We start from the raw sequence: 23217 nt of genomic DNA, 5'->3' as shown, positions 1-23217 counted from the left end.
TAATCATAATTGAAATCCAATAAAATATCATTCGAATGAATAAGAATGAAAACACCTGAAAGTAGCGAAAATCCAAAACCCTAGCAATTGCTCCCAAAGCCGAAAAGAAGTTCTAAAAAAAGGATCCTTAAATTGCAGTGAAAAGAAGCTTAAATACCTCCTAAAACCTAGCTACCCAATCCCCACAAGGAAACTAAGTTAAAATAAAATAAGACTAGGAAATAAAGTCCAAATTGGACTGCCCAAATCTGCTCAGCCACGTTTTGGTCTCAAATCTCCTCCAAATCTGGCCCAAGATAGCTCGTTTTAAAGATAAAAATATTCCGAACACTTCTCCAGAAGGCCACGAACCCATCCGAGGTCATCTTGGGCTCCAAAAACGCAATATAAGCCCAAAACGTCACTATTCCAGCACTGCACATCGCTCCTTCATTTATTCACCAGGAAATCATCGCTTAGTGTAAAAGTCTGATATTTTGATACGATCAAGCTAAGTGACTCACGTACGTCCTCCAACTGGAATTACTCCAAAATTCGTCCATTTGATTATGTTTTGCTCCAGAGAGAGTCGAAAGTCCTATATTGGAAATATAATTCAAAGTATCAAAATTCTTCCAAAATATTAACCAAAATATACTAAGAATTGGGTTAAATATATAATATAAAATCGACTCATCACCTTACTTAGACATGCCACCTCATTTAATTTCATTTTGCATTTTTTAATTTTTATTAAAAACCCTAAAAAAATTGATTAGATCTTATGTTTTATTCTCCACTCCATCTCTTATGTTTTATTTTCAATTATAGAACTCATCATTGCTTTTCTTGCTGCAATAAATTGGTTGCGATGAACGCAATGCACATGGACAAGGTCAAAAGGCAATTTGATCCATGGAACAGAGAAAGTGGTGAGTGAAAAATGGAGCGCAATTACTATATTACCCTATAATTTTAAGTTCATTATTCAACTTGTTCAATGCTACAAGGGTATAATTGAAAATTTCCCCTTTTTGGTTGATAAAAAAGGTTTTATCAAATATTAAAAACTCTAAATACTAATAGAGTGTTAGTTGGATTGACCCAAGCCTTTGATGTGCTCTGAATTGGTTAATTTCTCATGGTACCCTTGTGTGTGCGTTTCACCCGTTCCCTTCTTAACTTTGGCAAAATATTTATTAAATAGAGATAATATACTAACAAATATGCTTCTGCATTCTAGTCGTACAAAGAATGATGAATTGGACAGTCCACAGATAACAGTAAAAAGAAAGTATATTAATAAAGGTGAAGGAAACCAACTTGTTGGCAATGCATTGCATTGCATTTGGTGTGGTTTTATTACATAAGCTGTGATTTGGAAGGAAAACAAATTAAAGATCTGTAGCGTTTATTACAACTGACAGACAAATTTTCATGTCCCTAATGATTAAGGAAAGAGCAAAATGATTCTAAAAAGACCCTAAATCCATCAAAGCAGCTGCTAACACCGCTTCACACATCATAAGAGGAAGATGGCATGTTTGTTCATTTCTTTTCATTCATGCCAAGTGTGCTCTTCACACTGTCCATGGCACCATGAGCCATGTTCATCACTTGCTCTCCAGTCTGTAACAACACCAAACATTGCATTATGAAGCTATTTTTAAATAATTTAGCACTTGTAGAAAGCAAAATATAGCCAACAAATTTTTCTACTCATAACTAACGATTTTTTATATATTCATTCTAGAGAAAACAGGACGGTCTTAAAGTCAGGACATGCTACTAGATTAAGAGTTAGTTGATTCGTCAAATTTCTCATGTAAAAGAGTGAAAGAATTAGCAATTGATAAGAAATATTTTAACCTGCTGAATAAATCCAGCACTTTGGTCCTTTCCATGCTGGGCAGACTCCTTGGCTGATTGAGCTGCATCAGATGTCATGTTCTTAGCTTGATTTGCTGTGTCCTGTGTGGATTGCATCCACTCTTCTGCCTTAGCCTGCACCAACAGCAGGGGTAAAATTGTCATAATAAATAAAATACTGCTGCTTAAATTGAGAACATAAATTGATACCATATATATACCTGGCCCTGGCCTTGGGCTTGGCCTGCATTCAAGGGTTGCTGCATGCTAGACATTTTCTCTCGAGAAATTGTGGTATTAATGAGAATGATTCTGTGTAAGTTGGGGTTTGTTAATTGATGATGTAAACTTTTGTTGATTGATATGTATATATAGACTAAGTTATGGTCCTGAAAGAGGAGTGTATACAGGGATCTGTGAACGAGTCTCTCTGCAGCGTGTATTTCTGCTGTTGAAATGGGCATCGGGTGACGTTAATTAGTATGGCAATTGCCAATTTTGGCATGGTCCTCCCAAAAGAGGGGACTATGCACCACCAAGCATTGATTGAGAAGAACAAAGAGTGCTCTCTGTGGAGAAAAATTCGGGTAGACTATCTTGTCACGTGCTAGGATGAGTATAACCTTATCTTTATTTATTATTTTCTGTTGGAGATGTGAGATATAGGGTGAGGGTGGGCAAGTGGAGTATAGATCAGTTGGTTGAGCTTTTTCATCTCCACGTATGTGGATAGAGATTCAGAACCCTCAAGCACCCAATGAATATTTGTTTAAATTCCCCGCCCCAATCGCTTGTACTTAAAAAAATATATAAAGTGGGCTAAATTTCTAATTTTAGCAAATATTAGGGAAATTGTTAGTTCCATATTTGCATGTTCTGTTTTAACTAAGCATCACATGCCACACATGACAAGGATATGTCCACCCAAATTTGTGTCCTCCGGAACCCAAATTGAGAAGTCGTTAAGAAAAAAATGCTTAGAAAATTTTCCCTATCAAAGCTAATTACACCACTAAAATTTTGTGTTAATTTGTACCATTAATTTTGGCATTGATTGGTTTACATGCGTCTAATTTATACCATTGATTTTGGCATTTCTTGCTTTGAGAAAAACTTAAAATTTCAAGATAAACATGACCAGTGTGAAAGATTTTTAATATCCATGATTTTTTTCTTTCTCTTTCTTGTAATTTGGACAAATTCATTATTAAATAAAAACTTGTGATTGTTTTGCAAAAATAAAAATAAAAACTTGTGATTGGGGCCATAGAATTCTTTGCGCCAATGATTCCACGAATTCCGCCTGGTGTGCTTGTGCATCTGAAAAAACATAATTGACAACTTGAAAGAGCACTAACACACACAACCGAACACGTGATTTTTCACATGATGTGACGAGCTTATCAAGTTTATCCTCTAATTATTGAAACATTAAATAGGTTTAACCCAATGCTAATTTTTATCTATTTGTTTTAGATAACATCATTTAAAAACTATTTCTATAAAACTCTTCTGTAGGTAATATTGGCTGGTAAAAACCAAAACCATATTTCTCATTGGCACATTTCCATAGTTTGTTTTTTTTTTTTTTTTTTTTTCCTGGTTGAGAAAATGGATTTCGTTAACAACATGCAGACAAAATGGCCACATTAAAACCTCATAAGAGGAAAGAGTACCACAAACACACCATACACTAAAGAGTCGAACATCACTAGAACCGAGTCTTCCATAGTTATACATAAAACGAAGAGCGAACATTCTTATTTGGCTAACGGCATTGTACAACAGGCACTTTTAAGACTTGCATGCAAGAAAACTACATATGAGTTTGCGTAAATCATGTATAATATTAGCATGATAATAGATACGGTTTTTGGGGATATTAGAGTTTACACAGTCCCACTCATATTCCATAGCCACAACTTAAATAAAAGAGCTATGGAAAAAGAACCAGGGATTGAAGTATTGCCATTATCTGACCTTTATATGCGGCCAGGCAATATATAAGATAGTTTTGACGGCGGCAGAAGCAAAGCTAGCTAAAGCCTAAATTATGCAATCTTAGCGCATAAGAACAGCAGCCTCCTGCACCAAAGGTGTAGTAACGTGTACGAAATGCTCGGCTTCCCTCTCGACCTGTTCCTGGCACTTGTGACTGCCCTTTTCCTTCATTTTCTTCACAAATGCCACAAAGTGCCTCCAGTTATCAGGCTGGAACAAGTGCGGGTTCATCCTCAAGTATGTGAACGCACACATTTGGTTGCCTTCGGTATTTCCCTCAATGTTCAACGACGATGCTTCCAATATCTGCTTGTGTGCGTAGTCGTCGTACCTTGGCAATGCATTTTCACCTGCGAGTGGTACGTTTGCTTTCAGAGTTGCCATAGCCACTTGCCTAACAAGCTTCTCTGGTAAACATTGAGCCTCCTGTGGCTGCTCGTGGTCACGCATCTCAATGCAAGTAAAATTGAATATTGCACCTTGGCGCGCTAACATTTGAGCAATTGGAATGTAACCATCCCGGAATCGTGTGTTGTAATACCCTGCTGTTAGCTCAGGGGCATGGGACCGGGTTCCATAATGCCAGTGGATGCCTGCAATCTTTACTGAGATCTTCACACTGTGATTCTCAAAGATAGACTTGGCTGAGGTAAGGATCCTCTCACCATGGTCCAGGAGCATCTGAGAGTACCAGCTGAGGAAGAATTCACCATAAGTACTGTTCCAGCCTCCACCATCTTTTCTGAAAAATGGGGTATCTTCTGGCCATTTATTATATTCACCGGCATCAGTGGGGCCTGTGCTTCCCCATTCTGGCTTGCCAGCAGCTTCAGCAGCAGCTTTTAAACCACTGAGCATATACTGCATCATATTACATATATTAGTCATGTTCTAGGAAACAAAAAGCTACAAGCACGGAGAGAGAGAGAGAGAGAGAGAGAGAGAGAGAGAGAGAGTGTTAAATACCTTGTCAAAACATTGGAAGGCACCAATTCCGGGAAACCTCCATGTCCCATTCTGCTCTGGATATGAAGGGTAACGAAGCTCACCTGCTGGCCCCATTCCAACTTGGATTTCCTGAATTAGGAATATTGAAACAAATTAACAAACAGGAAAGGCATGTGGCAGCATGTTCAAATGTTACAAAACTAAAGATTGAATACAGTTGCAGACACATGCATAGTCTTAACGAACAATAAAAGCCATTCATTAACCACCAGAGGTTTAAGTTTTCTTTTTCTGTTTAGCATTCCTTTTAAGTGAACTTGTAGCAATATGATTTTTCGGCATGTGCCAGAGGATGAGTTTATCCTAAGCATCTGATAGCACATTTACCACCAAGGTAAGAACAAACAAGTTATTCAAGCACTTCAAGGTTCAAAGTTAAGTCAACGTCAAGGTTCAAAGTGCAGCAAACCAATAAAGACACATTAGAAACACTTCTTCCTAAGGCAATTGCTATGAATCAACAAGCTCTTGCACTGTTGGTTCAGTGTAAACAGTTTATGTATCCATCTTTCAGGCACATGCAATCGATTCTTTAACAAGAGGAGATGCTTTAACAAGAGACACAGTTATTATTAAGTTTTATATAGTGGGATAGTTTCAATAGCACAATAAACTCTATCAGAAAATTGAAGTCACAATCAACCAACTATGAAACTCTTAAGCACCCAACTGAATTCAACTAGTAAGAATAAAAAGCCTGAAGTATTACCACAATGGTGTCACCAAGGAGGTGTTTGAAGTTGTCTCTGAAGGCACGCATGAAATCGGCGTAACACTGCACGGGTGTCCTGCCCTTAAGGACCGGGAGGGTATCAGCGCCAAGTGATAAATACTCGCAGTTCCTCCTTCCCCATTGATCAGTGTATGCAAGGTCTGGATCCTTATCAACCTCCTCCACAACCCACTTGGGTAAAGGAATACTGTGTTCAACAAAAATAGAATATTCACCAAAGCGCCACAAATCTCCAAAATCCCATACAACAATGTAATGTTCAAGTGCAATGTTGCTATAGATGCCATTATTTATAGAAAATAAGACATCTCTTTTGATAATGGTATAAAAGAAAAATCTAATCTATATTTTTTTGTAACAAATCCAATGAACGCATTATTTTAACAACCCCCATCCAAACTACAGCTTTCACTCAAGAAGGATGGCATATGATCATATTGGTTATGATGTTTCTTAACTTTAATCACAGTTTATCAGTACCTAATCATGAGAACTTTACAGTTTCACTATCCCCAATTGCAAAAAATAATGACAAATTTAAGACCCAACAGTTACTTTTTTAACTGGTATACATCCATTTTTCCAAATATGTTGTTAATCCAGGCCTAGATGTACTGCTCAAGTAAAGTAACTTCCAGAAAAATCTATTCAGCCAAATTCAGACAAAAGCTAAGAGCCCGTTCGTTATCATTTTCTAACCCCGTTTTCTGATTTCCGATAATAAAAACAACCAAAAATGCGTTCGGTGCAATTAAGTTAGAAAACACGGAAAACGAAGAATTGAAAACGATCTCAACTTTCTTCATAAAACGAGAAAACAACTTTTAGACGTTTTCATCATTTTCAGAGGGAAGTGAAAACAGGAGAAATAGTTTCACCTGGAACAAGACATCATCATGCTCTATTCCATTCTCATATTTCTCAAATCCCATACCCAAAAATTAAACACCCCACTGTCTCTTCCTTTCTCTCTTTGCCTTCTTTTGTGAGACCCACTCAGACTCTAAGACCACAGCTTTCACCACAATCAGATCCTTGGCTTGAATCAAACTCCTCAACGCCATAGCCTCCGCCACAGCCTCCCTCCACCATCACCACCCAATCACTCAAACCGTAACAGCCACCGCCGACCCAATTGAACAAATCGAGGTGATAGTTATTGTGGTGGTTTGAATTATGTGTTTCAGTGTGATTTTTTTGTTGTTTTCACATGGGATATATAAACCCAAACAACACCAGCACTCATAGGAGGAAAGGATGTATGAAGAGAGATGAGAGAGTTAGAGTGAAAACAGAAGGGAGGTGGGTGGTGGGGAGTCTCTGAGCTGGGAGAAGAAAAGTCGAGAAGAAAGAGGAAGGAAAAGTGTGCTAACATTTTTATTTTATTTTATAATCTTGTTCTAACATTAGTTTCAGGTAATTTTAGGTTTTTTTGTTGTAATAAACATTAAAAAAATATTAATGAAAAAATAAAAGTTGAAAAGAAATGACACTTCATTGTTTATTTTATTCTCATATCCTACTACAAGAAGTTCTTTACTTAATAATCTGTATTTTTTTTGGGGTTTTGTTTTTTTTGGATGTGTAAGAAACTATTCTTAGATGCATACTTGTTCAGTTATTAACCAACAAAATTCAACTTTTTAATTTATCATTTTCACTTGTTATTAAAGATAATTCTAGGTTTTTCTAACATTAGAATTTTTTTAGAACATACATTATCCAAAATACACTTGAAAAATAGCTTATATATTATTATTCTCAAATTATAATACTAGACATATTTTCACTGTTTTTATTTTATGAATATGTTTTCTAATTACTCCTACTAGACGCATTATTGAATTCTGAAAATGCAAATTCGTTTTTTTTGTTTTCATTCCCTAAAAATATTCTCTAAAAACATTACCGGCCCTAAGTACTTTGGTTCACACAAGAGCGTGCACCCACGCTCCAAAGTCGCACGTGAAATAAAAAATTAAAACCAATCAGAAAAACGTGAAAACAATGAACACTGGAAATGACATGAGAGAGCGAGGGGGAGAGAGAGAGAATCAGAAAAACGTGAAAACAATGAACACTGGAAATGACATGTGAGGGAGAGAGAGAGAGAGAGAATCAGAAAAACGTGAAAACAATGAACACTGGAAATGACATGTAAGAGAGAGAGAGAGAGAGAGACTCACGTGACAGAGTCCCCGACGTTGCCGCCACACTTGTGAAACGACATCACAGCCTGGACTTTGAGGCCATGCTTCTTCGCCATCTCGAGAAGCTCCGCGTACCCGCCCCAATTGTACGCGCCGGGCGCTTCCCTCTCCACCAAACCCCACCACACATCCATCATCACACCCTCCACCCCCGCGCTCTTCAAAGCCTGAAGACTCGCGTTCATCGCCTTCTTCCGATTCACAGAGTTGTTCATCGTCACGCTATCCAACGGCATCATCACGTAAACCGGCACCCCGGTCCCCTTATTCTGCGCACCCCTCACCTGGTGCTCCCGAACCGGAGATTCCATCTCCGTCGCGAACGCCTGGCACGCCACTGACAGATCGGGCCGGGTCGACCCGAGAGGCGACCGGCAAGGGCTCAACGGCGGCGACAATCCGTCAATCGCGTCCGGCCTCTGGATTTTGCACGTCAGGCTCGGCGTCGACGACCTCCACTTCGGCGATGCGCTCACCGATTCAACGGAGGATGAGTTCGTATCTGTCGTCGAAATCGATGGTCCGGCGAGTGCTCCGATCTGGTGCGTTAGGTTCAACGCCATTCCCGAAGCCAAACAGAAAATAAGCCTAAAAAGTGAGAGGAAATAAATTAAAGAGGAGAAAAAGCTGTATTTTGGACCTCTGCCTTTTCCTTTGCTCTGCGTGTGAATTTTTTTGCTTTTGGAGATTCAGATTCTCAGTTAAGTCACAGTAGCTTTTGTTTTTCAGATCTTTTTCGGATTTGAAAATTTTGTGTGGGAAAAGGGAGGATTGCGAAGCTCCAACATTTATAGAAACGAAAGAGCTTGGTTTGGAACTGGGTTTGGATAAGATTTAAATAATCTTTTCTGAGCCGCTACCTTTCCGACACGTGTTCTTCACTCCACGTGGCAGCGGGCTTAGCGGCCCAAAATGTGACGGCTACGATCGCTCGGGATGCTCATGAGCCGACGAGTCTGGACGGTGCGATGGCGCTTCGCGTGAAGGTTCCAGACTTTTGGCTAACGCGCTTTGCCGCCTTGCCGCTTTGACACGTGGAGCAGAGGAACTGGCACCGGGAGAGGAAACTGTCCTTAAGGCTTAAGACATGTAGTTGGGTGAGATTGGGGGCGGAGGTGGCTTGTTACTGTTGTTGTCGTTTTGTTTTCTACGATAGAGAAAGAGAGCTGGGAGAGAAAGAGGACACGTGGCGGACGATGAGTAGCGGTGTCAGCGAGTGTTTGACACGTAAGGCTAGGCTTGTTTCGGTGTGTGTCGTGGTTTATGGTGACGGTGAGGGTATAGGTCGATTGGATGGGTGGCCCACCAATGAATCAGCTTAAGCCTTGACGTTTGTGATCTATTTGGCGTTCAGGTGTTGTACCTGATTTCGGGGATCCGGAAATTAGAGGATCGTTCGATTCGAAACAGATATTATTGTGGACAAGGGCATCTTTACTCTAAAAAAAGTCTAATCTGCGGTTTTGCTCAAAATTCTATCATAATTGTTAAACTAGCCCATTTGCCCATTGGTTTTTTTTTTTTTTCTTTTTTTTCTTTTTTTTTAATTGAAAAAAGATAACATAAGTAGTTATATTTCATAAAAGTATGATTTATTATCTGATTTTGTTTTTAATTTTAATTTTTTAATATTAAAAAAAATATGAATTTACCATATTATTCTCATTTAATTAATAATTTCAATTCTTAATGTTTGAATTAACCAATGGAATTTCCTGATATTTTGAATGTTTCATCATTCTCTGCCTTTTGCTTTATATATACTAACCTCTTGCACACGCTCACGCACGTACAATTGGTTTTTTTTCTTTTTTTTTTAATTAAGAAAAGATAATATGGGTAGTTATGTTCCATAAAAGTAGGAGTTATTATCTGATTTTGTTTTTAATTTTAATTTTTTTAATATGAAAAAATATGAATTTATCATATTATCCTCATTTAATTCTTAATGTTTGAATTAATCAAGGGCATTTTATGGTATTTTGAATGTTTCACCATTCTCTGCCTTTTGCTTTATATATATAGATATAGATTATCTTTAAGGTTTGTTTTGGGTAAATTAAGGACTTAGGCCTAGTTTGGGATTGCTGTCACTTTTTAAAAAAGTTGCTTCACTGTGCTTTAAAATAATTAGTAAAGTAAAGCACTCCATGTTTGGTAAACACTATTTTTAAAGTGCTGTTAGTACAAAAAGCAGTATTAAAACCGTTTGGTAAATTTCAATATAAAATTGTTGTAACTGTGAATAATGAGTAAAATAGACATGATGTTGCAAAGGACCCACTAGTATAGCGGTTTGGAGTATTTACTCCCTCAGGCAAGGTCCTGAGTTCAAGTCCTAGCATTCGTGTAGTGTGTGTGAGTTTAATATGCTATTGCCCCTCTCAATAGGAAATGTCTTAAAAAAAAAAGAAAAAAAAGACATGATGTTAAAAGTGTTATGCACTAATCATGTGGTGGTAGTGGTAGTGATGGAGTGGAGTTTGTGGTGGAGATGAAGGCGGAGTTGGTGGTTGTGGTAGTTGTGGTGGTGAGGATGGCGGTTGTGAAGGTGGTGGTGGTGGTGGTAGTGGCAGCATGGTGGTGGTGGTGGATGTGGAGGTTTTGGAGGAGGAGGTGGTGGTGGTGGTGGTGGTAGTGGTGGCGGAGTAGGTGGAGGTGGAGGGTGATGGTGGAGGTGGTAGTGGTGGTGGTGGAGGATGAGGAGGAGGAAGATGTGGTGGTTGTGGTGGTGGATGTGGCGGTGGTTGTAGAGGTAGTGAATGTGGTGGTGCAAGTGGTGAAGTTGGATGTGGAAGTGGAGGTGATGTCATTTTTTAAAATGAATGATGATATTTTGGGAATTAAAAAAATTCATTAAATATTCATCTCGCTTTTTGAAAAGCAACCAGTCCGCTTTTAAAAGTCACAAAAGTTCATTGCTTTTAAAATAATCGAGATATTTTATTTTTACTAAACATCAAACTGCTTAACTTTAAAGTTAAGCAGGTTTTTGGCCAAAAAAAGCAATCCCAAACGGGGCCTTACACTATATAAAAATGGCTAATTTGGGACTCGCAATTAATTTTTTGGGGCAAATTCGTAATATTGAAGGAAAAAAATTATTAAATAATAGAAAAAAAGTCAAAAACAAAAAAATTAATAAAAACCTAGCCCTTCATGTATTGTACCCAACCCAACAGCCTATTCCCCACCTCTCCTCATCACCGTTCCCTCTCAACCCATCCATTTCTCTTTCTTTCTTTCTCTTTAGTGTCATTTTCAAAATTGAAAATCATTAAATTAAAAACATTAAAAGAAGAATAAATAAGGAATTTTGGGTGCAAGGCCTTCGAGTGGGGCTATGGGGATGGTATGTGGTTGAGCTAGGGAAGATGGTGGTTTGGGTGGTTACCCTTAACTCTTTTTTTTTCTTCCAACCAAAAAAAAAAATCTTAAAAACTAACCATGTGTTAGTCATGTAATCAAGACATCCAAAAAATTGACAGCAATTCCCGAATTGAACATTTTTATATAGTTTAGGTCCTTAATTTACCGAATAAAGAAAAAACATTTGGGGGAAAATTGACAATTATGCTATACTTCATAGGGGAAAACTACATATTACCCTTAAAAACATTTGTAGGGGCTTTTTCTTCTGGCAGCTGCAAATGGGCTAGGCCTGTAAAAGGAAAATTGCTGAAATTGCCCTGTGTCTGAGTTCGAAAATCAAGCCCCAAAAGCACTTCGAAAGGGCAATAGAGCCTTAGGAAGCGTTCTGGTTACCTTCACCAATGAAAATAATGGCTGCTTACAAATGATTTCTTGATGCTTATAGATAAATTTTCTAGCTTGGCATAATAGGCTTGTGGCATGGAAGCTAAATCAACATGAGTTTAGCACCAAAGAGGAAAATATGGCTTCCTAGAAAGAAAATGGAGTGTTTAAGGTGAGGAAGAAGAGGTTTGCAGGCTGATTTGGCTGAAAAGAGAGAAAGAAAAAACCATGTTCTTCTGGCAGCTTGTCAGATGTGCAAGTAGTCTGCCAGAAAAAGAAGATGGAGTTGGAGGGTGAATAGTGCACGAAATTGCTGGGTTTTTGCAAGTAAGAGAGAAAGCTTGCTCTCTAAATTTGAGTCTGTCTTGTTGGGTAGAAGAGGCCTCATTTTATAGCTGCTAGAAACTATCATTTCCCAAGAAACCCTAATGGTTTCTTCCCAACTTGACCAAGCTTTTCCTTCATTTCTCCTCTCCTCCATTGACTTTTCTATCTTGGTGAAATTTCCTCTATCTATTTGCACAAAATCATGAATTTTGGGAGCTCAAGGCCCCATTTCCCGCAGCTGTTTCAATGGGAGACTTCCATTCCCAACCATCTCCTTCTTTTCTTTCTTTCATTTTTCCATGGCCAGGTCTGATGGGGGAAGGAATTCGGGTATTATACTAGTTCGAAGGATGCTTCTTTTCTTGGCAGCTTGCACGTTAATATCCCTTGGTTCTTTGGGTGTTTTGTGCTTGGAAATTGTTCCTTCCCATGTGCTGGAGTCTTCCAGCAGCTCTGCATATATGGACATCTTGCTCCCTACGTGGCTTCTGTTTTTCAGCAAGGAGCTGTTTCTTTGGCTTCTTCTCTTTTCTAATTGTATGAGCCTTCTAAGATAATGGGTTGGTTTGTCAAAATAAATGGGCTTACCTTAACAAGTGTAGGACTATTTTTGTTGAGGTGTTGGGAATTTGGTTAAGCTAATGGGCTATGGCCTTTTTTGTGCTCACCCATATGTTTGGACCTAAGAAATGGGCTTGAGTCCCGATGCTCCCAAGCAACCCGAGACTTCCATTTCTCGGCCCATCTATGGGTCTCATGTCGATTTATTACCATTCATATCACAACCCAGTCAAGCAAGCCCCGAGCATTTGAGTGGCTTGGGTACACTTAAGCTTGTAGTGTGGCATGTTGCTTATTTGCTTGGCGTGGCATGTGTGCAAGTGCATATGATGAACTTTCACGTGCCCAAATTGAGTTTCTTCTCGATAAGGTATCGCATTGGACCGAGAATTTATTTGGGTCGAACCGTGGATTTTTTTGCGCCTAAACAACATTAAGCAAACGTTTAGAGAAATAGTTTGGTTTCGTTTTAACATGAAAGACAAAATTGTAGCAATGGTCCTTGGACTAAGACCAAACTTTACTTTTATCCCTTATATTGCTAAATTGTTACGGTGGTACTTTAATTATGCCTTCACTTTCAGAAATCGTCATTTCCGTCATCTCAATCAACTTTTCAGTTAAAAATGAGGGCATATTTGTCTTTTCATTAATTTTAAATTGATTAAAATGTTAAAATTAAAAATCTCTCTCTCTCTCTCTCCTCACTGATTTCTTCTTCCCCCATTCCCTATGACCACCACCCGCCCCCATGAACCCCAACAACTACAGGAAAGAGAACAAAAATTCATCCACTAAGGCTTGTGTATTTTATATTTCAAAAAGATGAACAAACTTTAATTAAATGATATAGTATGGAGTCTAAGAGAAAAACTCACGAGCAGTGAGAAAGTCTAATGCATGTCTATACCATGAAAATAGATAAAAGAGTGAAAAACTCTTAAGTTTTTAAGGATTTTTGTTAGAAGAGAAAATCCATTAATATTCCAAGAACAATTCAATAGGACCTCAACCTAAAACACATACTCATTAAAACCTTCTAGGTAAAACCACACAGGAAACTCTGGGGAGGAAAAAGAGTGTCACACATGCACTGGATTACAAGAGAGTCAAAGAACAAAAACTAAATGAAATGCTGGTTCTTAGAAAAATAATCATTCCACAAAATTCTATGATCAACTCACTAATGATACCTAACTATTTGCGTAGGTTTTCAACCTCAATCCTTTTGTTAGCCTAATCTTCTTCATTCAGGCAGTGAGCTTATGATAAGATTGGCAATGGTGAATGAATGAATTAACATTTCCTCCTCGTCTTCCATCGCTTCCACCCAAATTTATTTTTCTCCTAGTTTGCTAGTTAATTAGGAAAACTTGATCATCATTTCCATTTGAAGTAAAAGATGGGAAAAACCATGACAAATGAGATGGGCCAACTTCAAAATTGATTATTAAAATTGATGTGAAATTTTTTTATCAATTGAGTGAAAAATGGGATAGTTGTCTTAGTTTCTATAAAGTCAAAAGATTATTGAAATATGCTCTTTTGGGGATAGAAAGATGATGAATAGTTGAAGCTCACAATTTTTCCTTTTGAGTGACTTGCACCAGAATATTAGTTGGAGATGGCCAAAAAAGATGGAATACACATCTTGAAGCATAGTAATAAAGTATCACTTAATCTATATAATTTATAGATGATATAGTGTTATGGAGCATGATTTCTTACTAGGAAAGATTTCTTCACAACACAGTATTGAACCTCGCATCATTCCCAAAGTCTGATGAGTTGAATTTGAAAGTATACATTGCATGAATTTAGTAAAGAGGAGGCCTAATTTAGGCAAGCTAACATTTAACGTTGATCAAACTTTGAGAGTTGATTTGCCTTTTGCGAGTACCTAATTCTCATTCTTATTGATTGCATATGAGATATATTTGAAGTTCTAGTATTGTATTTAGCAGAAATTCTTCCTATAAAAGTAATTTCAAACGAACTCGTAGCATCTTGTAGGGAATTCTACTCAAACAACGAGTTGTACGAAGAAAGGAAGTTAATATGCTTGTTCTATACAATAAATGTGGAGCAAATAGTAGAGAAACGAATTGACGAGCAATAAATGTGGCCGTTTAACAAAGCTCAAAACGCGTGTCGTTGGTTCCCTACGACTCCGCACCTGAGGGCTGAGGGAGCCAAGGGCATTGTCGTCCAACACACAAGTCACTAGGGCCCTAGCCGCCTAGAGCCCCCTCCTTCCTTCTGTGTCCAATGCCCATCACAGAAACCCAAGACGGAATTTTCCCAAAACAAATCCAAATTCCACGGCCACAGACTTCCCTTCTCAATTTTCCATTTCTCGTCAACCAGAGATCTCGCCTTCTCGCTCCGCACCCGAGCCTACGCAACGCTCGCTCGCACAGAATCCACGCCCTCAACCTCAATTCAAACCCCTTCCTTCAATTCAAATAATTCCCAATCCTCCTAGGTTACGCTTACACGACGTAATGATTTGCATGTGAAAGTTATTTGATTTTTTTTAATTTATCAATCCGAATTTTGCCGTAGAATGCCGGAAAAGCTGAGATTATGACATTTTCCCTGGAAAATAATGAGGGCAGGTTCTTTGTGGGCCGACGAGCCCAATGCTCCGTCTACCTCTGTGCCGCGCATTCCTCAGCCCCATCCATGCAAGCACAGGTAAATTTTAGAGTTTCTTTTTGGAATTTTGATAGGTTTTTTATAATTGGTTTTCGTGTAATTCAACTCCCCAATTGATGCTCTGTGAATAAGGTTTCTGGGAAAAATTTATTGTAGCTAATTCCATTCATGCTTTAATTTTCTTGCTTTAATTAGCTCCAATCTAAATGGGATGTTTCAATTAATTAGCTATCATAATTGGTTAGAATTAAGGACAAAATTGTTGAAAATTGAGGAGTTACAAGTGTTTTTAAAGTAATTTTCTTGCCTCCAGAAGTGGATTTGGGTTTTGATTTTCTTAAATGATCAATATTTTAATTACCCAGTGATAATTTTAAGGTGTGCCTGTTGGGCATTCTGGAGTCAAAACTGATTTGCCTGTATATGATATTTCTGGCAGTGTTAGCAATGTCCTTAGACTGTTAGCACGGAGAGAGGTTTCTCCTCAAACAAAAAACTCGTCAAAGAAACTATGGGGGGAAGCATCTAAGTCTCATTCTGATTCTATTGGCTCAAGGTGCGAAGCAGCTAGAGATGCTAGACATGGCCTTGTCTCATGGTAATCAGCCCCCGTTCTTTTTAGTTGCTCTTTTACAATGTTCACGCAATAAAAATAAAGCTTACTGTCTTTTCCTTTGTTAGAATCATTTTGCATTTAGTTGATCTTTCTGTTTGTGTCTTGAAACTGGGTTGACTACAGGGTGGAGGCAGAGTCACTACAGCATTTGTCTGCCAGATATTGTCCGCTTGTGCCTCCTCCACGGTCAACTATTGCTGCAGCCTTCAGCCCCGATGGAAAGACACTGGCTTCTACTCAGTAAGTTCTGCTTTGTGTATATATTTTTCACTCTGGTACAAGGGTTTGGCTAAAGCGTAGGGTTGAGTTATATTTATTCCGAGAAATGTATCGTTTTATCAATTTGCAATATGCAACTGTAACTGCAGCGGAGACCATACTGTAAAGATTATTGATTGCCGAACTGGGATCTGCTTAAAGGTGTTGAGTGGTCACCGTAGGACACCTTGGGTGGTAAGCCTAAAGCTCCCTTTATTTGACTTTATTTATGTATTATTCTTGGTGAGAATAAGTGACTTTGAATGATTATTAGCTTCTTGCTTCAGCCATCTGCAAGATGTTGTGAACTATTTATTAAACAGACATGGTAGAGGTTTAGTGACACATTGAAGCTTCTTTTTCATCCATATTCTGTTTTATGAGATACCCATCTATGTTTATGAGTTCAAAATCCTCTTCAAATTTTATGCTTTGATAAAAAGTCTTTTGGTTACTTTATCCAAATCTGTTTAGGGTGTTTCCACTTAAATCTAGCTATTTTATTCAGAAACAAATTTACTGGTTAGCAGATCTGACAATTCAGCATAGCTACTGGATTCATCTCGTTAGCTGGCTGTGCTTTTCTTATTAGCTGGTTGTGCTTTCGCAGGTTAGGTTTCATCCTTTGCATCCGGACATTTTGGCTAGTGGAAGTTTGGATCATGAAGTTCGCTTGTGGGATGCAAACACGGCAGAGTGTATAGGATCGCGTGATTTTTGTAAGTATTTATGTGGATTATCATTCATAGTGATTTACAAACAATGAATTCTTATATGATTAAATTTGTGTCATGGATATGATTGTTAGTGTGTTTTCCTCCACACAGTGCGTCCCATTGCTTCGATAGCTTTTCATGCCCAAGGTGAGCTTCTTGCTGTTGCGTCAGGTCACAAGGTAAGAGCTTTTAGTTGGAAATTTGACATAATTTTTTTTATTTTCATTAATGGACTTAACCTTTTAAATCTTGCATTAGTTATACATATGGCACTACAATAAGAGAGGGGAGACATCCTCACCAACCATAGTACTGAAAACACGACGTTCACTTCGGGCTGTGCATTTTCACCCGCATGCAGCTCCGTTTCTTTTAACTGCTGAGGTAATTTTTTGTGGAGTCATATTATTCTGTTTCTATGATCAACTGTCTTTTAAGTCTGCCATTTTTCTGTTTTATAGGTCAATGACCTTGACTCATCAGATTCCTCGATGACACTTGCAACTTCTCCGGGTTACCTGCGCTATCCTCCACCTACTGTATATTTGGCAGATGCTCACTCTAGTGATCGTTCTGGTTTGGCAGATGGACTACCTCTTATGTCTCTACCATTTCTGATATGGCCTTCATTTGCTAGAGATAATGGGAGAATATCTATGCAGCGTAGTGATCTGGACAATGGTTCAAGTAGTGCACAACAAAGAGTTGATCCTTCAGCTTCAGTGCGGCTTCTAACATATTCAACTCCTTCAGGGCAGTATGAACTTCTGTTGTCCCCAATTGAACCTAATAGCTCTTCTCCAGCGCCAGAAGACACAGGAACTAATCCTTTCTTGAGTGAAATGGAAACTGAAGTTTCTCAACCTGCAATGGACAGTTTGGAGCCTATGGAAGTTCAACCAGAAGGGAGAAGTAATCATATTTTCCCATTTGGTGACTCAACATATTGGGAACTTCCTTTCTTGCAAGGGTGGTTAATTGGTCAGACCCAAGCTAGCCAACGGAATATGCGGCTGGTAGGTGATGCTGCACATGATAATCCATCTGCACATGGTGAGATGGATAATACAGCTCCCTTAACTTCGTCAGTAATACCGACCAGTGTGAATCAATCCAGGGGTACTGGAAGATCTAGTTCCCGGCATCGTACTTCACGTACTCATATGGTGCCAACAATTGGGTCTAATGAAGGTGCTGGATTCAATAATATCACACACAGTGAAAGTGAGCCTCAACCTGTTGTGAACAGAATCCAATCTGAACTTGCAAACTCGTTTGCTGCAGCAGCAGCTGCAGAGTTACCTTGCACTGTGAAGCTCAGAATTTGGCCACATGATGTGAAAAATCCTTGTGCTCCCCTTGATGCAGAAAGATGTCGCTTAATCATTCCACATGCCGTACTTTGTAGGTAATTTTCTTTCTGTTTTTAATTTTCATGACGTGTTATTGTTTTATCAACTTTAGACATTGCTTTGAGCTTATTTTTAAGTCTTGTAAGCAAGTACATTTTTAGAAGGATGCAAAATCAACTGGTAGTTTGTTTTTACTGAATTTGCATTTTTACGCAAACCAATACTTCAACTTGATTAGTTGATGCTCATGAAGTGTTTGGGTATTTTTTCTTTTTAGCATTGCATGATAGTTTGGACTTTGATAGTATTATTACTGGCTATATCTTTTTTGGATCTTTACTTGTGAATTTGTTGCAGTGAAATGGGTGCCCATTTTTCCCCTTGTGGAAAGTTTTTAGCTGCTTGTGTTGCATGTATGTTGCCCCATATGGAAGCTGATCCTGGATTACAGAGCCAGGTCAACAATGATGTCACAGGGGCAGCAACTTCTCCAACTCGACATCCAATTTCAGCTCACCATGTCGTATATGAGCTCCGGATATATTCCCTTGAGGAGGCAACGTAAGTTTGAACTCCCTATAAATATGCGTTCTATTTTCTTACCTCCTCTTTAACTTTCCATATGAATTTTCTTTCTTTCTATGTCCTGATGTTCATTCAATTTATCTAGATTTGGCATGGTTCTTGCATCCCGGGCAATAAGAGCTGCCCATTGCTTGACATCTATTCAGGTCAGCTGCATTTTGGATATGTATACACTTATAATTTCATGTTGATCACTAGTTTCTCATTGATCATTCCAACTATAACACTCCGTTTGGATGAAGGAATTGACAATTACTTAGAATTCTAAAATGACAGAATTTAGATTTCCATAATTTCAATTTCTGGCAATTGAAGATTTCAGTGTTTGGATTTATGTATGTCAATTTTTTAAATGACATAATATTGTAAATGGTACTATGGAAATTGTGAAAGACGCCTATTTTAGTGGAAATTAAACTCAGGAATTTGATGCCCCAATTTCCACGATTTATTCTGTGCATCATTTATATGCAAAAGATTCATGAACTAATCATTTGAAGTTCTAAACTTTTTTTTAAATATTGTTTAAAAAAAAAAAAAAATCAAGAAAAGCTTTGTACTTTCATCAGACACTTACTAAAGGTTTTTTATCCTGGAATTTACCATGGCAGTTCTCTCCTACATCAGAGCATATATTACTTGCCTATGGCCGCCGTCACAGTTCACTTCTTAAGAGTGTTGTCATTGATGGGGAGACAACAGTGCCTATTTACACCATTCTAGAGGTAAGAGTTTTTAGTTCTTTTTCCCCTCCTTTCTTAATTGTTTTTCCTGCGATTGAGTGTCAAAAGTTTCATTTTGATCAGGTGCTTCAATCAATCTGGAAAAGTCACATATAGAAATTTGCGTGAAAATTAATCTACTTATAATAAGGACGATATATGAAATTTTTATTAATTATGATTGAGGCTAATCTATGTAACCTAAGTTAGATTACACTAGCCTTAGAATGCAATAAATGACGGTGTAAACTAGAAGTCATTTTGGAGCTGAATAATTATTTGTGTATGAAATAGATTTTTATCAACTTTATTTAAAGTTTCCTGGTAATTATGCCTTGTAGTTCTACTATAAGATTCATTTGCTATGCATGATATATACGTTAATGTTAGTGTTGTTTCTGGTTGTCCTCTACTGTAATTGACAGCAGTATTAGGTAGGTATAGGGTGAATTTTGGCATAAATCTATTTTAAATGTTCATGTAACAATCATATTTATTATTCAGGTCTATAGAGTTTCAGATATGGAACTTGTGAGAGTTCTTCCTAGTGCGGAGGATGAAGTCAATGTCGCTTGCTTTCATCCTTCAGTTGGAGGTGGCCTTGTCTATGGAACTAAGGTAAGCAATTGGGATTCAGAAAGATTCTTTTGGTTTTCTTGTTCCTCGGCCAATTTCCAGAACTTATGAGTCGTGTTATGAGATGCAGGAAGGGAAGTTACGGATCCTTCAATATGATAGTTCTCATGGAATGAGTCATACAACATCCGCTTTTCTTGATGAAAACATGCTTGAGGTACAAAAAGCCCTTAACGAAATTATGCCTTTCCTTTGTGTTTTTGTTTTCAAGTTGCTTTACAAATCAAAATTAACTATTCATCCTTGACATGTTTAATTACTTTTCTCAACTGTTCATTTTCCTGAGTTTTGAAAGTTGTTCCTTTTTGTGCTGTACTGTCTATTCTAGTAATGTTTTTCTTCTACTGCAACTAAAAATTTCTGGTGCCTACCTTTGAGATATTTTAGGAACAAAATGTTAAAACTCTCAACATATTAATTTAAATTGGTTCTCTCCAGTATTTTTTATTTTACAGACTAGTCCGAGAAAATTGAAATCAGTGCCAAACAAATAAAAAACTGGGAAAAACAAACTTTGCTAAATCTTTACCAAGGAAAAAGTGTGGAAAAAAGTTTATATGAGAGAAGTGCAACATAAGGTAGCACAGTTGTGTCCAGCTGTGTTGGACAATGATTTCGGTTCATTTACTTGAACCAAAAAAGAAAAAGAAAAAAATTCTTAGTGAATTTTAACGTGACTTTAACATTATTACATGCTTCTTCATGGTACTCACGGTTTTGTTGTGTCAAACAAATCATTTGTTATTGTTACAACATTGCTGGATCTCTTGTGCATATCGAGATTATAGTAGGGGCAGAGCAGTGATTTGGAATGTGATTTTGGTTTTGTAATAATATTTTGGTTACTAATATTACCAAAATCAATTATTGCAGGTCCCGACATATGCTTTGGAATGCTAGGAACTAGCCATCATTTTCCTCTTGTGAGACGAACCATTCAGCTTAGCTGGTTTGTTTCTCTTTTTGAAGATCTTTTGCCTTTGTGTTTTGTTAAATTAATCTTATTGTGCTTTCGACATCATCGTTTTATGGTGATTTGTGGATAAGATTTGTAGTATTATGCCTCTAATATTATCCTTATTTTCTAGATGTTTTGCATAGTTGAGTAAACAGATGAATTTAATGCTTTTCTCTTGGTGTTTAAACTGTCAAATATTTGAACATAAAAGGCTAATTGGAGAGAGAAATAAGTCAGCTATAATTGTAGAGATAAATAGATAAACCTTAGCTTGAGTCCCTTTCCTTCTGAGGAAGTCCTAAGATTACATTTTGAAAATATAGTTTTTCCCCGAATAAAAATATTTGAGAGCAAATTGTCTTGCTGCCTGCTGTATCCAACACAGTCATGGCCACCTTGTAGGAGTGTATGTGCTTCATAGGTTTGTCCAGACGATTGCTTGATGTATAATTTTAGAAGGGTTATCTACTTAATATTTCAAAATCTTGAAACATAGACTTCACTTTTGCATATGGTTATAAGCTATACTTGGTTGAACTGTGTTCATTTGATTTGAGTTTGCTGAATTGTTTCAATTTATGTTTTTGTGATCCTCATTAGCTATTTGATCTGGTCTGCTGGCAGTACACTGCAACTTATTTTCTTTTGCACCCAGTTTTTTTCATGTTTTTTTATTTATCATTCGACTAGAGGAAGTATAAGCATGCTCTGTTGTTGCCACGCTTTGTGGCCCTTAAACTAGGCGACCCCTAGTTACGGTACCTAGGTAAAGCATTAATGAGTCAGATCATATGCGACTAAACCAAGGCAGAAATAACCACAAAGATGATGGAATCCCCTGGTTAGTATGAACATAAAATATGCAACTAATTCACTAACCTTCAACTTGGGTCAGCTTCAGTTAAGTAGTTTGGTGTGGAGGAACAGCAGATGGCGAGCACAGAGCAATGCTTATGCATACTGTCTCTAGAGAAAACATACAGAAGCATGGAAATAACTCAAGTGCTTAAGATATTAGTTTATGTTTTAATGGCTCTGATTTCTTTGGTGAAAAAAAGTACGACAATCCTATGTTTTCTTTTCAGGGTGGAATCATGGTGCACACATGAAGTTGAAGCTTGTAGCGAATTACACAGATCAATTTACCTATAACAGTTAACCCTGTACCTGACTGTTGTTTCTTCAGTCAAATGCCTGTGAAATGCTCCATTCAGAATCAAAATATAACTCTATAATTTTTCCTTTATTGTTTTTTTTTAAGAGTAAATGCTGTCTACACCACTAGGGAATTTAATTTAACAAGGAAAACTGATAAGTAAGATGGAGCAGAACATGTCAAAGACCATGTTATTGTATATGCTTGTTCAGGTTCCATTGGACATTGTTTTTAGGAATGTAATTTCTTCTCTTTTTTTTTTTCTTTTTTTTCCTTTATCCCTTTTTGTCTTGAGCAAGGCATTATGTTTTTAGGCCCCTATATGTAGGCCTTAATTGTAAAAAAGGAAAAAAAAAAAGGGTTTCTCTCATTGGTTGTTTGCCTCCAGTTATGTATAATTATTTGATCCAGATGATTTTATGCGAATGGTGAACGTTGCCAGTCTCTTGGTTTATTTCATCTTAAAAATCAATCACAAAAACAACATTTGATTTATTTCATCAATTTTTGACCAACTGCAGTGGTACAGAATGCAAGACTTGTGCCAATAATGTTTGTTCTGTAAGGGCTAAAATTACTTAACCAAAAGTCCTGCTGATAGTGTTTGACCAAAAAAATTTAAAATTGCTTCTAAGTAACACAAGTGCTAGGTGCTAGGTGCTTCTCCATATAGTACGTCCAATTGCTTTTTAAAAAAGCACTTAAATTTATAACAAAAAATTCAACATATTTTCGAAGAAAAAATAAATAAAACTGAGCATAAGTACTTCATAAAGAAAGCATTCCCAATGAGTAACCGAAGCACGTAATAACAAAACAAAATATGTAACACTGAAATGACCAATAGGTAAACTTATAACAAGCTTTTCCACTTGATGATCACATTTTATGTCTTAATTTATATTCCTAAAATATATTTATTAATCCTTTTCATTTGATAAATTCAGTTTGTTTTGATGAAATTTAAGAGCTAGAATTGGTGCCCATGTGGGGAACAGGCAGTTGCAGGCTTGTAAAAGAGAATAAAGCATGGACAAGAGGACGCCCATCCTACTAGCTTTGATCTCCAGCCTATAAATAGAGTGTTGCGGCATTGTTCAAAACCACCTCGGGGCG

General features: G+C 37.5%; 3 protein-coding genes across 5 annotated transcripts; 1 reads left to right on the top strand and 2 right to left on the bottom strand.

Annotated features, from left to right (window-relative positions):
• Positions 1 to 1257: 1257 nt before the first annotated feature.
• On the bottom strand, positions 1258 to 2328 carry UNE15 (Late embryogenesis abundant protein (LEA) family protein). The gene is made up of 3 exons (XM_008225833.2): positions 2070 to 2328; positions 1849 to 1983; positions 1258 to 1608 (listed from the first exon to the last, which is right to left on the bottom strand). The coding sequence occupies exons 1-3, from the start codon at positions 2310 to 2312 to the stop codon at positions 1528 to 1530; spliced, it is 459 nt and encodes a 152-aa protein (XP_008224055.2). The 5' UTR covers positions 2313 to 2328; the 3' UTR covers positions 1258 to 1527.
• Positions 2329 to 3675: 1347 nt separating this feature from the next.
• BAM1 (beta-amylase 1) lies at positions 3676 to 8609 on the bottom strand. The gene is made up of 4 exons (XM_008225832.3): positions 7777 to 8609; positions 5567 to 5777; positions 4816 to 4926; positions 3676 to 4710 (listed from the first exon to the last, which is right to left on the bottom strand). The coding sequence occupies exons 1-4, from the start codon at positions 8361 to 8363 to the stop codon at positions 3910 to 3912; spliced, it is 1710 nt and encodes a 569-aa protein (XP_008224054.2). The 5' UTR covers positions 8364 to 8609; the 3' UTR covers positions 3676 to 3909.
• A 6048-nt stretch (positions 8610 to 14657) lies between these two features.
• On the top strand, positions 14658 to 22365 carry LOC103323811 (uncharacterized). Of its 3 annotated transcripts, none has more exons than XM_089047381.1 (16): positions 14658 to 15141; positions 15542 to 15700; positions 15842 to 15958; positions 16087 to 16171; positions 16587 to 16695; positions 16804 to 16871; positions 16951 to 17076; positions 17154 to 17883; positions 17980 to 18100; positions 18402 to 18605; positions 18715 to 18775; positions 19241 to 19354; positions 19856 to 19969; positions 20058 to 20144; positions 20861 to 20936; positions 22031 to 22365. In XM_089047381.1, exons 1-15 carry the CDS (start codon positions 15053 to 15055, stop codon positions 20885 to 20887), a joined length of 2211 nt encoding a protein of 736 aa, XP_088903507.1. In that variant the 5' UTR covers positions 14658 to 15052; the 3' UTR covers positions 20888 to 20936; positions 22031 to 22365. The 3 variants fall into 3 exon arrangements, with proteins under 3 accessions (XP_088903507.1, XP_088903506.1, XP_088903505.1); XM_089047380.1 differs by having other exon boundaries at positions 17977 to 18100; XM_089047379.1 differs by having other exon boundaries at positions 14788 to 14929; positions 15010 to 15141; positions 17154 to 18100.
• The last annotated feature ends 852 nt before the right edge of the window (positions 22366 to 23217 follow it).

This window comes from Prunus mume, linkage group LG2, assembly GCF_029339155.1.
Source record: "Prunus mume cultivar Tortuosa linkage group LG2, ASM2933915v1, whole genome shotgun sequence".
Lineage (NCBI taxonomy): Eukaryota > Viridiplantae > Streptophyta > Magnoliopsida > Rosales > Rosaceae > Prunus > Prunus mume.
Note: the sequence above shows the minus strand (reverse complement) of the source record. Positions and strands in the feature narration are given on the sequence as shown.

Bases quoted from the DNA above. Each gene is read 5' to 3' on its own strand.
- UNE15 (XM_008225833.2), bottom strand. From the start codon at position 2,312: ATGCCCATTTCAACAGCAGAAATACACGCTGCAGAGAGACTCGTTCAC. The intron at 1,984-2,069 runs GTATATATATGG...CTGTTGGTGCAG, and splicing joins AAGCCCAAGGCCAGGGCCAG to GCTAAGGCAGAAGAGTGGAT. The intron at 1,609-1,848 runs GTTAAAATATTT...GTGTTGTTACAG, and splicing joins GTGCTGGATTTATTCAGCAG to ACTGGAGAGCAAGTGATGAA.
- BAM1 (XM_008225832.3), bottom strand. From the start codon at position 8,363: ATGGCGTTGAACCTAACGCACCAGATCGGAGCACTCGCCGGACCATCG. The intron at 5,778-7,776 runs GTGAGTCTCTCT...TGTTGAACACAG, and splicing joins AACGTCGGGGACTCTGTCAC to TATTCCTTTACCCAAGTGGG. The intron at 4,927-5,566 runs GTAATACTTCAG...TTCCTAATTCAG, and splicing joins TCCTTGGTGACACCATTGTG to GAAATCCAAGTTGGAATGGG.
- LOC103323811 (XM_089047379.1), top strand. From the start codon at position 15,053: ATGAGGGCAGGTTCTTTGTGGGCCGACGAGCCCAATGCTCCGTCTACC. The intron at 16,172-16,586 runs GTAAGCCTAAAG...GTGCTTTCGCAG, and splicing joins ACCGTAGGACACCTTGGGTG to GTTAGGTTTCATCCTTTGCA. The intron at 19,355-19,855 runs GTAAGAGTTTTT...TTTATTATTCAG, and splicing joins CTATTTACACCATTCTAGAG to GTCTATAGAGTTTCAGATAT.